The 14954-nt window shown below is 41.1% G+C and overlaps 1 protein-coding gene across 6 annotated transcripts in view; it reads left to right on the top strand.

The window, feature by feature from the left end:
- Window positions 1-886: 886 nt before the first annotated feature.
- The window catches only part of SRBD1 (S1 RNA binding domain 1), a 134047-nt gene continuing 119979 nt past the window's right edge, over window positions 887-14954 (top strand). Inside the window, exons 1-10 of one of the 6 annotated variants that reach the window (XM_030499711.1) lie at window positions 887-977; window positions 2237-2347; window positions 3647-3789; window positions 6478-6574; window positions 7879-7961; window positions 8406-8571; window positions 9043-9405; window positions 10884-11050; window positions 12201-12318; window positions 12446-12584. In XM_030499711.1, coding sequence (XP_030355571.1) covers window positions 7879-7961; window positions 8406-8571; window positions 9043-9405; window positions 10884-11050; window positions 12201-12318; window positions 12446-12584 — 1036 coding nt within the window. In that variant the 5' untranslated portion in view covers window positions 887-977; window positions 2237-2347; window positions 3647-3789; window positions 6478-6574. Of the gene's footprint in view, window positions 978-1689; window positions 2348-2637; window positions 3790-6477; window positions 6575-7878; window positions 7962-8405; window positions 8572-9042; window positions 9406-10883; window positions 11051-12200; window positions 12319-12445; window positions 12585-14954 lie in introns of those variants that run through there. The other 5 variants (XM_030499708.1, XM_030499709.1, XM_030499713.1 and 2 more) reach the window with 5 other exon arrangements.

Raw genomic sequence — 14954 nt, forward strand, 5'->3', positions numbered from 1 at the left:
CCCCCATTAAAAATAACTAACCACACTTCCCAGTGGGTTTTGGCTAGCAAAAACGGTGGCAATGTTTCTAACACCTTTCAAGCTCCCATCAACCAAGAATGGAGCCTAGGCATTTTGCATCTCCACTCTTCATCCTCCAGTGTGAAAGGCGGCTGGTCCTCTCACATTGTGACAGATGGGAGGACGCTGCCCCACAGCTCTCACACCTTCACTCTGCACAACACTACGGGGAGAGCCCATACCCACCGACACGAGGGAACAGGGCAGCCGATAACCACTACCCGACACCGCCACCGCGTTGCACCTGAGGTGCCTGGAGACCGCGTTAGGCCCTGCTGTGCGGTGCTGCTGCCGCCCCGGGGAATCCTGCAACCGACACCCGCCAAAGGAGGCAAGGAGAGGGGAGACCCGGCCTGAGCGGACCCCCCTTACCCAGGTCTGATGAGACGCGGGGAGAAACCACACACCTGCACGGGCGGGCCGGCTTCCACCCTCCCCGGCACAGGCACAGAAATCGGCTTCCCGCCGCCGACCCCGGTGCCCCACCAGTGCTGCTCCGCTCCGCCCCTCCCCAGGGTCAGAGCCCAGACCCGGGCCGGGGCCAGAGCCGCGCCCGCCGCTCCAGCGCCACCTGGCGGCGGCACGTCCAACCGAACCCCGACGGCAGCGGGAGGGCGGCGCAGCGCAGCAAGACCCCCCCGGGGCCAACCCGACCCCTCGGGCATCACTCCGCACCATCCTCACTTCTGCCTGTCGCCGCGGGACGGTGCGGCCCCCGTGGAACCCAGGCACGGACGGAGCGGGGGAGGGGGCGGGGCAGGGGGCGGGGCCGCCGCCGCTCCCGCCCCCAGCCGGTGCCTGCTTCCTGCGGCGCGGCGCCGCTGCTGCTTCCTGCTCCTCCCCGCGGCGCGTCGGCCGGGCGCCTCCGCCATGGCTGCGCTGGCGCCCCTTTCAAACGCGGCAGCCGGCAGCAGCGGGTAACGTCTGGGAAGCCTCCCGTCCCTCACAGGGCCGAGGGTGCGGGTGAGGCCGGGCGGGCAGTGGCCTGCGGGGCTGCGCCGTCCCGGGTGCTCTCCGTGCCGCGCCGGCAGGCGAGGGTTTTGTGTTGTCTCTGTTGTTCAGGTGGAAACGAGCTGGTTTATTCCCGGGTCTCTGTTTCTGACCCCTGCCTGTCCCCCAGCCCGGGGGGAAGGGGCTGCTCGGGGCTCCGCTCGGCCTGAAGTAGTGCCCAGGGTCCCGCTGTGTGAGAGCGACGCGGGGCGGGTGAACGGGACCGGCGGTGCGGCGGCACCCACCGGGCTGGGGCTGAGCGGGAGGCGACGGGAGGTCCTGGTCCCGCTGGGCTGCCTCCTGTGCCCCTCCTCTCCCGGGACAGGACGGGCCTTGCTAGGGGGATGGTTCCTGTCGTGCTGCTGGGGAACTGGTGCCCTTCCCAGGCAAGGAGGGTGAGATTTAGCTGAAATGGTCCCTCTTGAATCCTGTCAACAGATCTCGTGGAAGTAGGCTCTCGTCTGGGGAAGAATAGGGCTTCCAAGTATGTAAAGTGTATTTTAAGTTACGTCACGTTTCTGGACTGAAAGGCATTGATTTGGATGGTAGTGTGTCACCAAGCAACAAACAGTGCTTTACTCTAAACTCCTCTTGTGCCTGCAAGGCTCCAAAACGAGTATTTTTGGAGTGATGAACTCTGCTGTCGCCATGCAGAACAGGTGTGCTTCTTCTGTATCGTTCAGGAGCAATGACATCCCATTTAATTAAGCTGGATAGGAGCGTTGCTGTGTGGCTAGTTTGGTGGATTGGGGAAAAGGAGTAGCTGCACATAATGTAGCAGTCTTACTGAATCAGAAGCAGTATCCCCCAGGTTTTGGATAATGTCTATTTTCATAAGTGGTTTGAGATAAGTGAATTAAAAAATGCATGGAAAGTGTTGGTCCCCTTGCTTCCTGTGCACACCTTTCCTGATTATGACAGGCTGCTGTGTTGCACAGATTGTTCTTCTCCTTAGTGGGATCAGGGGAGAGTGTGCTTTCCAAGGGCACAACCTTCTTGGGGGTACTTCTGAAAGAAGCAGCAGTAGGTGATACTCCTGCTAGTCTTATACCTTTTACTGCCTGGTTAGTACTGGGGACTATTTTACTGTATGTATGTACCCTGTATGTCTCTCCCTTTCTTTCTAGCTGTAATTTTCCAGTTAGCACTGGAGTCTCCTGATTTGTATCTGCAACTCCTTTCTCAGGCAGTCCTGACTGGCTTTGTGCAGGAAAAGTCCTTGGAAATCTACTGTTCCAGCTTCTCTGAGAAAAAGTGTCTGGGCATTTTCCAGGGTTTTAACCTTGACAGAATTACAGTAAGTTGGATTTATATTCTGAAGTACAGCTTAATTTTTACAGGTGATAAAAACCTTCTGGAGTGATAGAACATTTTCCATAAAGGTCCCTACCATTGGTCTGCATAGTGTTTCTTCCTCTTTGCTGCAGACAGTATACTCACACCTTGATTTCTTCTTAGAATGTTGTTCTAGCATGCAATGGAGGCATCTTAAAATGACAAAATCAAACAGTTGTGAGCCTACATGTAATTATTGAAAGTGGGTCATTCTGCTCCTACTAATAATGGTCTGAAATTCACTTGTCATTTAGGATTCATAGTGCTTTTTATGTCCTGCCCCAGATGGTTGGTGTTATAATAAATGGTCATTTGACTACTGCTATTTGATTTAAGAAGAAACTAAAATACAAATTCCTATTATCCTTGCTACTTTATTCATGCTACAATAGAAGAGGCTGCAAAGCAGAGTTTGAGGAGCTTCCTGCATAGACAGATTTCCTTTCCGAAAGGAACATAATATGTTAGATTAACTGGAAAGGAGCTTCAGGAGTTCCTGTGTCCTTTTCTGCTGGAGAGGGTTGGTTTTGGGGTTTATTTGGTTTTTTTCGGTCACTAAAATGAAATTAATTTCCAGGTGTATGTGTGGTGGACTTGTGTTTGTTTGGTTCTCTCTTGTGGTTTGGTTTTGGTTTTGGTTTTTTTTTTTTTAAATCCTGTACCTTCAGGTAGAAGAATCTATTTGATTAAGTTGTAAGGTGCAGTAGACTTTGGTGATATTCAGGTCTATATTTCTCTAATTTTGAGGGATTTATGTGACTCACTGTAGTAAGGCTATGAGATTTAAATTAGCCTGATTTTAATGAGTAGCTGAAAAGCAGTGTGCTATTTACAGCCATCAGGATAGCTCTAGTGCCTTGTGGAGTCCTGCATTGGAGGCAGAGAATAGAAGTGGTGGGAACAAAAGTGCTGGCACAAAACTGATGCCAAACTATTTGGAGACTAGACCTGGGAGATATATTTGTCTACAATAGTAATGATTTAAATGGTTTCAGCTCTTCTTTACTGGACAGCATAACAGCTCTATAAAGTCATCTTTCATTTTTAAGTGGGAAGTACTTTTGAAGAACATGCTGTAACTGTTTTGGGTTTTGTGGAGTAGCAAGGTTTTAGTGATTACTGAGTTTGTGAAGCAAAGAGAATTCAGGTGTTTTGAGCAATGATGTTTCATGCTGCCTGTTGTCATTTGGGAGATGGAAAAGTGGAAGAGTTTTGACTCCCTTAGTGGATCAAGGATCTAGTGTGGAATTTCGGCATTAAGGTTTCAGCCTATAGCACAGAAGCAAAAGATCGTATACGGACAGATGTGAAATAAAACAGGAGTTAGGAGCTTAAGTACGTGGGCAAGCCCGAAGTTTCCAGGACCTGGTGCATGTTGCCTGGCATGGAAGTAAAATACTGCTGGTAAGATGATTGTTAAGAACAGTGTTTATCAAAGAACAACTATTTTTTAATTATGCAAAGTTTCCAACAATGTACATAAAATAAGAAAAAATTATGTTAGCAGATGTTACTTGGAAGTTTGCTGGCCTCAGATGTGGGGACAGCTGCTAGAACAGAGCTTGTAGGAGTTCAATATGCTAATTGGCAAGCCAGTGAAATCCTGCATAGGGTGGCTGGATAACCCGTGCACATCAGTGGATACTGCATGTTTATTTCCTTCAGGTCATAAGTACAGGAGATATCAAGCACTGTGAACACATGCAGTCAGGTTCAGCAATACTGAGCACAGATGTAGGAAAGCAAAAAATTTTTTCTGACCTGACTGGTATAAATGGAATACTCTTAATTTTTCAGGTTTGTAATTGGCTCTTCTACAGCTATGGGACTTTTCTGGATTTGGGAAGGGTACATAGAACTATGCAAAGTATAGTTTCTTTCCTCAGTGTAGCAACCAGCTCTCACTTTGAGTATGGTTACCTGGAGGTGAACAGAGGAGGAGGAGGAGGCAGAGGCAGTTTTCACACTGAGGCTAGTCTATCTGTAAAATGCAATAGGAGATAAGTGGCCATCTTCATGCTGTCTTGATCCAACATGCTGTGGGAGGGTGAATAAAGCTATTCTAAGCTCCCTCCACACTTAAGGCAGGAGACATGGGGGGCCATATCCCTGTAGAAGCAGAGCACAGTGGTGAGGCTGGATCAGAGGTCAATGTGCTTGTTTGATTGCATTGCCATGAAGTCAGTGCAGTCAGCGCTGTAGATGCCCCATGCGGAGCATAACTATGTTTGCTTGTTTCTTGAGTTTTCCTGCTTCACTTCAGGAACTGCCTCTAAGCTTTTTTAAAAAAAAAATTTGTAATAGTTCTTCATCATCATCATTGGCATTTAGACTCGTTGCTTTTCCATGCTCTTCCCTGCCACCCCCTCTGCAGTGAATCACAGGAGGACTGTTCTTCTTAGTCATTAACTGTAGGTGTTAGCATATTCTAGTGCGGGCAGCTCAGGAGGAAAATTGCCAACTGTCTGGCAATTTGGAATAAAATCAGAAGTACTCTTGTGGATGAGAATAAAAAACTCCAACGTTTCTCCGTAAACAAAAAGAATATATGTAGCAACTGTCAGATTCTTTTTCTGCAAATATGAAGTACAGTTGTATACATTATGAGAAGGGGAGGTGGTTATAACTTGGCCCCACCTCACAGTGAAAGGTGACTTTTTTCCTTTGTGATACCCCATGTTTGATATTCATCTCACAAATGTCTTTTTGTATGGGGCTTTTATTTTGAGCTATAGAACTCCAGTTTGGCTTCTGACCGTGCCTTGTCTGTTCATGGAGAGTTATTCTGAAATAAGTTTTGTGTTTTAAATTCACATCTTACCTTAATTCAAATTAACTTTAGGTGCAGGTACAGAAGCCTTTAGGAAAAAAGTTACTACTTTTCTAAGAAAATTTAGTAGTTTAATAGTATAATTAACGTCAGAGTTTATGTATCTGAGGCCAGTCCCAACTCACTATGTGCTTGTAAGAACTGACACAATATTGATGAGTGGGACAGAGGACAGATTCTGTGCTGATCTTATCTTCTTTGATCTTCTGGATCAAACATGTTTGATACTTCTGCAGCTTCCTGAAGGACTGCAACAAACACTTAAAAGATGATCTACTGATTTTTTCAAGTGGAAAAATCCAAGAAATCAAAAGAAAAAAACCAACCACCAAACACTGAATTATCCCATAAAGACTCAGCTGTATTACATACCACTTTCTATTCTATTTCATGCTTCCCTATGCCACTTTTATATTTGCTATATGGTAATTCTGCTTCATTCAATGCATTGTATGAAGACAATTAGACTGAAGGATGTAGAAGCAAATATTAACCTGCTCATGAAGAATATGGAAAATGTCTGGTTTCATAAATCAAGGAGTTCATCTCCTATTCTCATGCTGATAGGAAGAGTTAAATCAGTCACCAGAGTTGGATGGCAGGAAGTACAACTAACTTTATAGAGTAAGCTTTACTCTTGCTGTAATCTTATTAAATGTAACAGTACAAATGCTGAGATGTTTTGAGACCTTGCCTTTGGCCACTTGAGGTGGGAGAGTAATATTAGCAGAAAAAAGACCTTCCAGATGAGGCTTTCCTTTTACCAGAGCTTTTGGGTAAGCCTCAAAACTATCATGGAGATATGCTGAGTGCAGGGAAGTACAGAGAATGAAGACTTTGAGTGAGAGAACATGTTTGTCGGCTCTTTTCTTCTTCCTTGCTGTGATTCAATGGGTAACCATAAAGAAGCTTAGTACAGTGTTTAAAAACTGGAATACCAGAAAATACCTACCTAGCTGGATTAGCTGAAGAAACATGACTGGTAATGGTATTGAAAGCTAAATGCCTAGTTTCAAATGTGGAACCCAATGTGTGAAATGTGTGCCAGGTGCCTGCAAAAAATGGATTGGAAATCCATCTGGCTCAGGTGTTACCTAATTCTGGAAATCTTGATGTTGGAAGCATGAATAATGTTTTTGTTTCTCCCATTCACAGAATGGAGAAACAGATTGAAGTACAATATAGAAAGGAAACATTATTTTCAGGCCTCTGAGGTAATGGGAATAATTAATTAATTCAGGACTGTGATAATGACCATTCAGGTATAAAGAGCAAAGGAAAACGGAGAAGCAGAGTGGCTGGGTGAAGTTGTAGGTGTTTCAGAACTGAGAGTGAAGAGTCACCTGGGAAGCTAATAAGGTGAGTAGTATTTTTCATGCTCTGTGAAGATTTGTGTTTTCCTGTGGTAGATGTGTATTCTGACTAGTTGCATAATGGGCTTTCAGTCAGCGGAACAGCACAGAAATGCTGACCTGTTACTGACCGTCACAATTGCTACAAGATGGTGTTTTGCAAACAAGCTAATAGTTAGTGGTGTATGATGTGGGCCTCAATAGTCCTCCTTCCACTGTGGTGGTGAAAATTGTCTCTACAATTCTGGAACTGCTTTACAAGGAAAAATTGCTGAAAGCCATTTCTAACAATACTTAGGCTTCTAGTGCTACAGAGGCTAGAATGAAGTTGGATTAAAGAGTGTTTCTCCCTTGAGTTAAATGGGCCTTTTTTGAAAATGCTTATCCAGTTTGTGTGTGCAAATATGAGACTTTAAGGCTCACATCACAGTGGTAAGGCTGGATCAGTGGTCAAGGTGCAAAAAGTTGGGAGAATAGTATGTGGCGAATGATGAAATTGTGTCAGATTTAGGTAATATGCTGATAATTAGGTAATCTTATAGTTACATAAATGCTTTAATTTTTTTGTTTAAATTTTAATTTTCTGGCAGGTAAGATTTTGAGGGTACCTAAAATTCTCTAACTAAAATGACCAAATATGAATATTGAAAGTCATGGGCCCAACCATTGCCAATAATTCTATAACTAGTTAACTGAAATGCAGCTATTGTAGGTATGAATGTTGGGTCAGAGGAAAGTCTTTTTTTACCTTTGGTTAATTGTCTTATGCATTTTCTATATGCTAATGAACAGCTCGGTCAAAATACTTGGTTTTATTATGCATACAAGCAGTTGATAGTTTTTAAAGGTGAAATTCTAGATCAATATGGACAGTCTTCTTGTAGTCCTGTTACCATCAAAACCATATGCAAGCTCACTTTACTAGATCTTAATATTATTTACTGTGCTTCTTGGGTCGATGGAGGAAAGTCTGGCATAGTATACAAGTGACACCTAATAATATGTCTGAGAACTAATATTCTTTTTGCTAGGATAGCTTTACCTGCAAGCCAAATAATGACCTCTATTTGAAGAAAAAAATAATTTGAGAGCCTGTAGCACTGGTTTTTTTGCTCAGTTGAAAAGAGTGTTGTATGTGTGCTGCCATGGCCTAAATTCTCGGATGCTAAGAAATCCAAACTTGCTCTAGAGGAAACTTTAGTGATTGGTGAAGACATTATGGGGGCATGCTTGACAGTGAGTTAAAGGGCTGAATAAAAGCATACAACTTTAGCCAGATATTCTATTTCTCTCTTCTTGCCTCTGTTTCAGATGTCATCTCTACCAAGGAGGGTGAAATCTGAAGCCAAAACCACTATATCAGAAGATGATGAACTACCTTCATTTCTTATCTCGTAAGGTTACTTTTGTCCTTGGGATTTTTTTTAAAAGGTTTATGCTAAGCATGAGCAATTGTGTGAGAACACTTGGGTTTTGGGAAGTTGCTTAAAAAGTTTTCATGCACAAAGCTTGGATTATAAACCACAAATGACCTATGCTGCTTCATGCTCACAGTGAAGATAGGGTGAAACTGAATTGCCAGTTGTCCAAACAGAATCAAGTGTGTAGACATCCCAGTGACCAGCTTCAGGAAAGCTTGGTAAATTTTTCCAGCCATTAACCCTGCAGCAGCATGAAAGAGCTATCTTTGAATCTGCCTGCCTTTTCTGTTCATTTTTCCTGTTCGCTTCCTTTCATGTCAGAAAACACTCAGACTGGATTGCTTATGGTTTGTTTTTTGGTGGGGTTTTTTTTTATTTCTTTTCATAAGCAATATTGTTCACTCATTTGTTTTTCAGGAGCTCTGAATCGGAGGAGGAAGAGGAGGAGTGGGAGCCAAAAAGCAAAATTGCCAAGAGACCTCGGTTGCCAAAGAAAAATGAGGCAAAAACTAAAAAAGTTGCAGCTCCACGGACAGCTGTGGCCGGGAAAAAGGTTAAGAAGGTAGCAATAAAAGAGGAAATGGTGAGTGTCTGTAAGCAAGAGATATTTAGTTGCTGTGGTTGGCAAGTAACATGAGCAGAATTTTTCCAACTCTGGTTCACTTGGTTGCCTGAGTCCGATCAGCTCGTCTAATTCCACTGTTATGGTGAATATTCAGTATGTTTGGTAAGTGTGGTTTTCTCATGTATTTAAGTGTCCCAGCTCTAAGGGCCCTCCTTTAAAATTTTGGCCAATGATAATGAGAAATTAAAGTATTTCTAGGATAATTGTATTTGATCTTTTAAATCAAATTCTGCTGGGTATGTTTGTATCTTTTCCTCCATGTGAGATCTGTTTCAGGTTACGTGATTTCTGGCTTGGAATTTCCCTGCCATACAGAGACCTCACTTTGGAAAATGATGGCTGCTATCAAGTCTTCCTAGGTTTTAATTGAAATGTTGAACCAGTTTGTAACAGTCAGTGCTTAATATGGTTTCAATGCCTTTTTGGCAGGATGTATCCTTCCCTACTGCTCCTGCAGAAGATAATAGAATGCAACTTCTAAAACCTAAGGAAGAAGATGTAGACACTAAACCAAAAACTTTACGTCAAAAGCCAGAAGTGCCTAAAAAAGTGGAAATAAGTTCATTCCAAGGGAAGAATGTAAAGAGTTCAGAGAGTGATAAAAAACCCTCAACAAGTGTTCCTGTAGCGGGAGTTCAAGTGAAACATGAGAAATCTGAAGAGGATTTTGCCTTTGATGAACCACCTTTTAAAAAGATTAAGTCAACTACGTCTCCTGAAGGAAAGCCAGTTAAAAATCTAGGAGGCAACAAAGTAAAAGAAGAATTTGAAATGAACTGGGATATTGTGCAGGTATGAGATCTTTTCCTTTTTCTGAGGTATCAATGCAACCATTTCCTACATAATTAGTGCTTAGAATCTAAACACACAATTTCAGTCCTCTTTGCACCAGTTGGAGTGTCAGATAGTCATTGTCCTGTTAAGTAGTTGCTTAAAATAATACATATGTAAATATAAATGTTGGTAACTGTTAAAACTTCAAACTTTAACATTATTTTAATATTGGTGACTTTGGCAGTATTTAGTACTAAGCTTGCCTGTAATAGTTTTTCACTTTTCTTCTGTATCAGCACATGGGGGTGTTTTTTTGATATACTCAACTGAAACTCCTGCAGGAAGGGGTGCTGAAAGATTTGGGATGTCTGTGTGCGCAGTTTCAGAATTTTAAGATTTAGTTAGTGTGGATTGTATCATATGAGAGTGTTTGTCAATTTACAGTACCATCAAGGAGGAGATTGCATTCACGAAACAACAGTGACATCAAGGGAGACATCATCTTTGTTTTTGTAGGATGTTAACTTTGAAGCTGTTCAGGGGAAGAGAACTTTAGGATAACTGCTGTTCTGGGAGGCTGAGTGGGTTATGGAAGATTTTAATGTGAGCAGAATGGGCATAGATTGAACACATTCTGTTCATCCTTAGTACTGCCTGCTTAAGAAAGGCATACAATTTTGTTCCCGAGTCTTCTAAAATATTCCTGGAAATGCAAATGGAGAACTTAACTTTATGTATTGTTGCTCTAAAAGCAGTGAGTGTGATTGTGCAGGAGTTGTTATATTTTTAGGCTTCAGAATAAAACTTTTGAAAGGCTTTGTCTCAGCTGTGTGTAGGAATAACTGTAGTGAAGTACAAACAAACCATGATAGTTAAAAATGTTACTAAGCTAAGGTACTTACATGGGTTGTCGTGGAGTCTGTATTGACACACTGTATTTTTAGAAACTCTGTGTAAGTTTGTGACGCTTCATTCATCTTAAAACCTTTAGTAGTATCATGCTAATTTCCAATTACACCAATTTCCAATCGGTTGGGTGGGATTTGCATCAGCTCTGGCATCGTGGTTTTTGTTTTGTTTAACCATGAGGTATATCAGTGTTCCTTTAAAAAAAAAAAAGTTCCAAATTTTCTGAGTAATCATGTGCAGCTTGTTATCCTCTGATTTTTTTTTAATTTTTTTTCTTTTTTCTCTCTCTCCCCGCCCCCCCACCGTAAAATTTCTGTTTACAAGAGACACTCCTTACTGCATTTTTTTCTGTAGTTACAAGTTTCTGGAAACATTGGTTGCATGTCTTTCTGAAGTACTGGGTGTGGTGGCTGGATGCATAGGAAGCCTGGCATTCTGCCTTAGGGAGGACAGTAGTCTCTGCTGACCAGCATAATATTCTGGAAGTGATTTTGAACATGGAGTGAGAGGCTGTTTGAAGCAATCTATGATCTCCCTTAAATGTTTGTTTGTTTTTGTTGGGATTTGTTTTGTTTTTCTTCTGTCAGGCCTTGTCAGAAATAACAAATGTTGAACCATGGGTATGTGCAAACTTAATTCGCCTCTTTAAAGAAGAAAACACAATTCCTTTTATTGCTCGGTATCGAAAAGAGCTCATCAATAATCTGGAGGCCGATGCCTTGCGAGAAGTGCAGCAAGCATTGGAAGAGCTGCGGTAAGTAAGTTGATAGAGGGAAATATCAGGGAGGGCGGTAACAACTGGCTGCTGCTTCTGTGCCCCTTGTTTTAGCACTTTGTATGCTTCACAGTTGTAAAGTAACTCATAAAAAAAGTTTAAACCTGAAGTAATTATGCCTGGTATTGGTCTGGGTTTTTTGTTTGCGTGTTTTATTGTTTTAGGGGGTTTTCTACTATAACTAACAAGAAATCTAGCATTATGCATTATGAATTGCTAGAGAAATTGAGTTCTTAATTTCTTTGCTGTTTACTGAAAGAGTAGTTTACAGGTTCTGGAGATACATAGCCTGATTACATGTAAGCTGCACCCTTAGAAAGAGAATCACTAAGAATCCCTTGGCTCCTTTGCTTGGAGCAGCAAAGCCTCTAGTGAAGAGCACTGCCTGAGGTTGTAGCATACCAGGAGGGCAGGCTAAACTATCCCAGACCATTGCAGCAAAGAAATGATGAGCAAAGCCTGCTGCAGCGGTCTATGGGACTGCTCTTGTTCCTTCTTTTTTTCGGGTGGCTATATGTTCTTGAGATGGCAAGGGAACAGACTTGCCAGCTGTTCTGTCAACATGGTGTCTTCCTCGTTGCACGCCTTGCTATTCCCTAAGAGGCTCTTTCGAAAGAGGGAAAATGGCCTAAGAGAGCTCTTGTCTGAACAAGTAATTTAAATCATAACAAAATACCTTTGCTGCTTGCAGTTGCTCACAGGTACCCTATTGAAAGTCTAAGAGTTTAAAATCTTGTAGCCTGTACTTGATACTGCAGAACTATCTTGGTACGAACTATATCTGTAAGTAATCATCAACATGGATTTAATTTAGGGGCTTTTTATTTGCCTTCCAAGCCAGTAATCTTCCAAAACTGTATATAGCAAGCAGTAATGACTGTCAGTCGTCTTTGATGATTTTTCTTAAAGCTACCATAAGATATTTTGAAACAGTTTTGAACTAATTGGAGAAAGAGAGTAATATTTAGAAACTTTCAGATTATCATACTTGGTTTGTTGAGGATTAGCGTGAGAGATAATCTTCAGGGGTTTTGGAGAGCTTCAGCAGTGTAATAAACAAAGTCACAATCGATAGTCTTTCTAATCCACCATGAAATGTGACTGTTAATATCAATCTCTTTCATTTTAGTGCCGTTGCAAAGAAGACACATACAACAATACAGAAGTTGAAGAAAGAAGGGAAGTTATCTGGAGGCCTTTTAACAGCATTATTGAATTGCAGAACTTCAGAAGAATTAGACCATGTGGTCAGTACACTAGTCTTTTCCTGATAATCCTTAAATGTTATCTAAAATAACTAAATAGTGCTTAATGCAAAGTACATAGCATGACTGAATTATTTCCTTGCCTTTTAATAACTGTTTTTTGTTTAAGTCTGCACCTTATAAAACTGGGAGTAAAGGCACCAAAGCCCAGAGGGCCAAGCAGCTTGGATTAGAACCTGCTGCTCTCTCCATCCTGCAGAATCCTATGGAACTCAATCTCTTTTCTTACATTAGACCCAATACCAAAGGTAAGTGCTCTACTTCTGTGAGTAATAATGTCCTAAATGCCTGAAAATTTTTTAGAAGGGGAGTTACTTCAATTGTTCTGATGTTGCTGGAAGTTATGCAACTACTTTAAATTCAGCAGTTCTTTTAAGAGTAAGAGTTTACATGTAATGCCATGGCTCTCCAACTTTTCCTGTCTTTTTGTATTGTAAATAGTAATAATTTGTATTGTAAATAGTAAGAAGTATGCAAGAGACATAAGTCTGGAGACTTTATAGTGACATCTGTATTTATTGATAAGAGAGAGGAAACTGCACTGCACACGTCTCCATGGTTCTGCTCTTACTTGAATTGTTTACTAAAGATTCAGTGCTGATCGTACAAGAGGCTTATGCTCATAGTCTACTGAAGTGAATGTCACCCATCAAAGCACATCTGAATAAAAACTAATCTTGGTGATTGGGAGTGAGTGGGAGAGTTTTTGTTACTGAATGACGGTAGGGGTTGGAGAAGATGTGATTTCTGAAATTTGAGCAGGAACTTCAATGTTGTGATAGTCACATATAGACTGCAGAATTGCATTTCTTTGTGAATGCAGTTATGGGTGAATCTGTAGGGGGCAATCTCTGACAATAATATACGAAGATTACTGCAACCTTCTGTATGGTGTTAAAATAGACATGTACTTTTATTCTTCCCTGCCCCAATGCTTACTTTTCGAATTTAAATGCAAAGGTATGGAACATCCTTAGTGAGGCTTACTCTTACTCTTCCCACTTCAGTTGTTCTTTTATTTTATTTGAATATTGTTTATAAAATGATCCTAACTTTGCATTGAAATCACTGCTTTTTAGCATATGTCATTACTTCATACAGCAGTATATTGCAACCACATAGCTGACTATTATAGCAGAGTCTACAGAGCCAAAAGAAAATGTTCATGGTGAAAGTTCAAATAAATTATTTAGGGTGCATGCAGAAGGAAATGTTATTTGTTGCAGCATAAACATTACAGTTCTTGAAAATCAGTACATCTATTTTCAATTTCATGCTAAAAATAGTGTTATTTAGGTTTATATAATGGTTTGCATTTGAAAAGTGTATCAGAAATTACATGAATGAAGTGGGTCACTTTTATGAACTTGGGAGCCAGTTTGACAACCTCTGTAGTCAAGCTTAACATCAGAGAGAATTTTTTTTTTCAAGGAATGAGCCATTCGCTGTGCAGAAGTTTTCATCAAATCTTAATATTCAGCTCTCAAATTCTCAGTGTTTTTATACCTATACTAAAAATAAACTGAAATAGAAACAGCAGTTCATGTTTCAAACAGCAGTTCATGTTTCCAGCAGTGGACACAGTAAAATGCCCATGTGAGTGGTGCTTGTTGAATGGAAACCTTTTTTTTTTTTTTTTTTTTTTTTTCTTTAATCCTTACTGGTTTTGGCTTATGCTCTTATTCACATTCTCTGCTAGAATTATAATAATCTTGCCATGTACACTTCTAGTACTTGAGTGTCTCAATTCATATTCAATATAATGCATGTCTTATAATTCCCTTGGCTTTGTATTCTAACATGACATTACTTTCACCATAACAAACACTAACTTGTAGGTGTAAGGATCCAAATTCCACAACTTCTGAACAGTTCAGGCATTTAATAACCCATTCTTATTCTCACATTTTTATCTTTCTGGCAGGTACATTTAGCTTTCTTAAAAAAGGGCAAGATTTATTTATTTTTCCTTTTAGAGTGTGTAACTATAGTCTGATCAGAAGCAGGGTTCTGGATTCAATACAGATATTAGTTTTTAGAGGTATGCTTTTTTTTAAATGATGTTAATAAAGCTCTTTTCAGATACTGGTAGTCCATCAGACAGCAGAGTGAAAAATAATGTGTGTTGAAGGAGACAGTTAATGTTGCATCTGCCAACTCTAGGATACTTGCTTTTTGCTCTGGAGCACATTTTACTGGCAGTTGCTAGAAACAGGGTTAGATACATTGATTTAAAATACAAGATGTCAGTTCTATTTCATTACCTTGTGGTTCTGGTCCAGTTTGACCACTGTGCTAAAAAGAATACTGAGCCATCTTTTCTGGCCTTTTGAAGTGAGGAATGGTTCTGTGTGTTGGAAAGCTGAATGATTCTGTTATCAGGTCTCTAGAATGCTTTACCTATGGAGATACTTTGTAATTTCACTGTTTAAACAGTGTTTCATGGGAGAGGATGAGGGTATCCTGATCTCAGAAGTGTCACTGTGCAAACTCTTACTACAAACGAGTGGAAACTTAAAACTATTACGCAGAGGAAAGACAGGATTGTCTACAAATGTTTTAGGCAGTTTCCATACCAGTAGCAGAACATGTAGATTTGTACTGCAATTACTTATTTC

The sequence above is a fragment of the Strigops habroptila genome, chromosome 10 (assembly GCF_004027225.2).
Source record: "Strigops habroptila isolate Jane chromosome 10, bStrHab1.2.pri, whole genome shotgun sequence".
Taxonomy (NCBI): Eukaryota; Metazoa; Chordata; class Aves; order Psittaciformes; family Psittacidae; genus Strigops; species Strigops habroptila.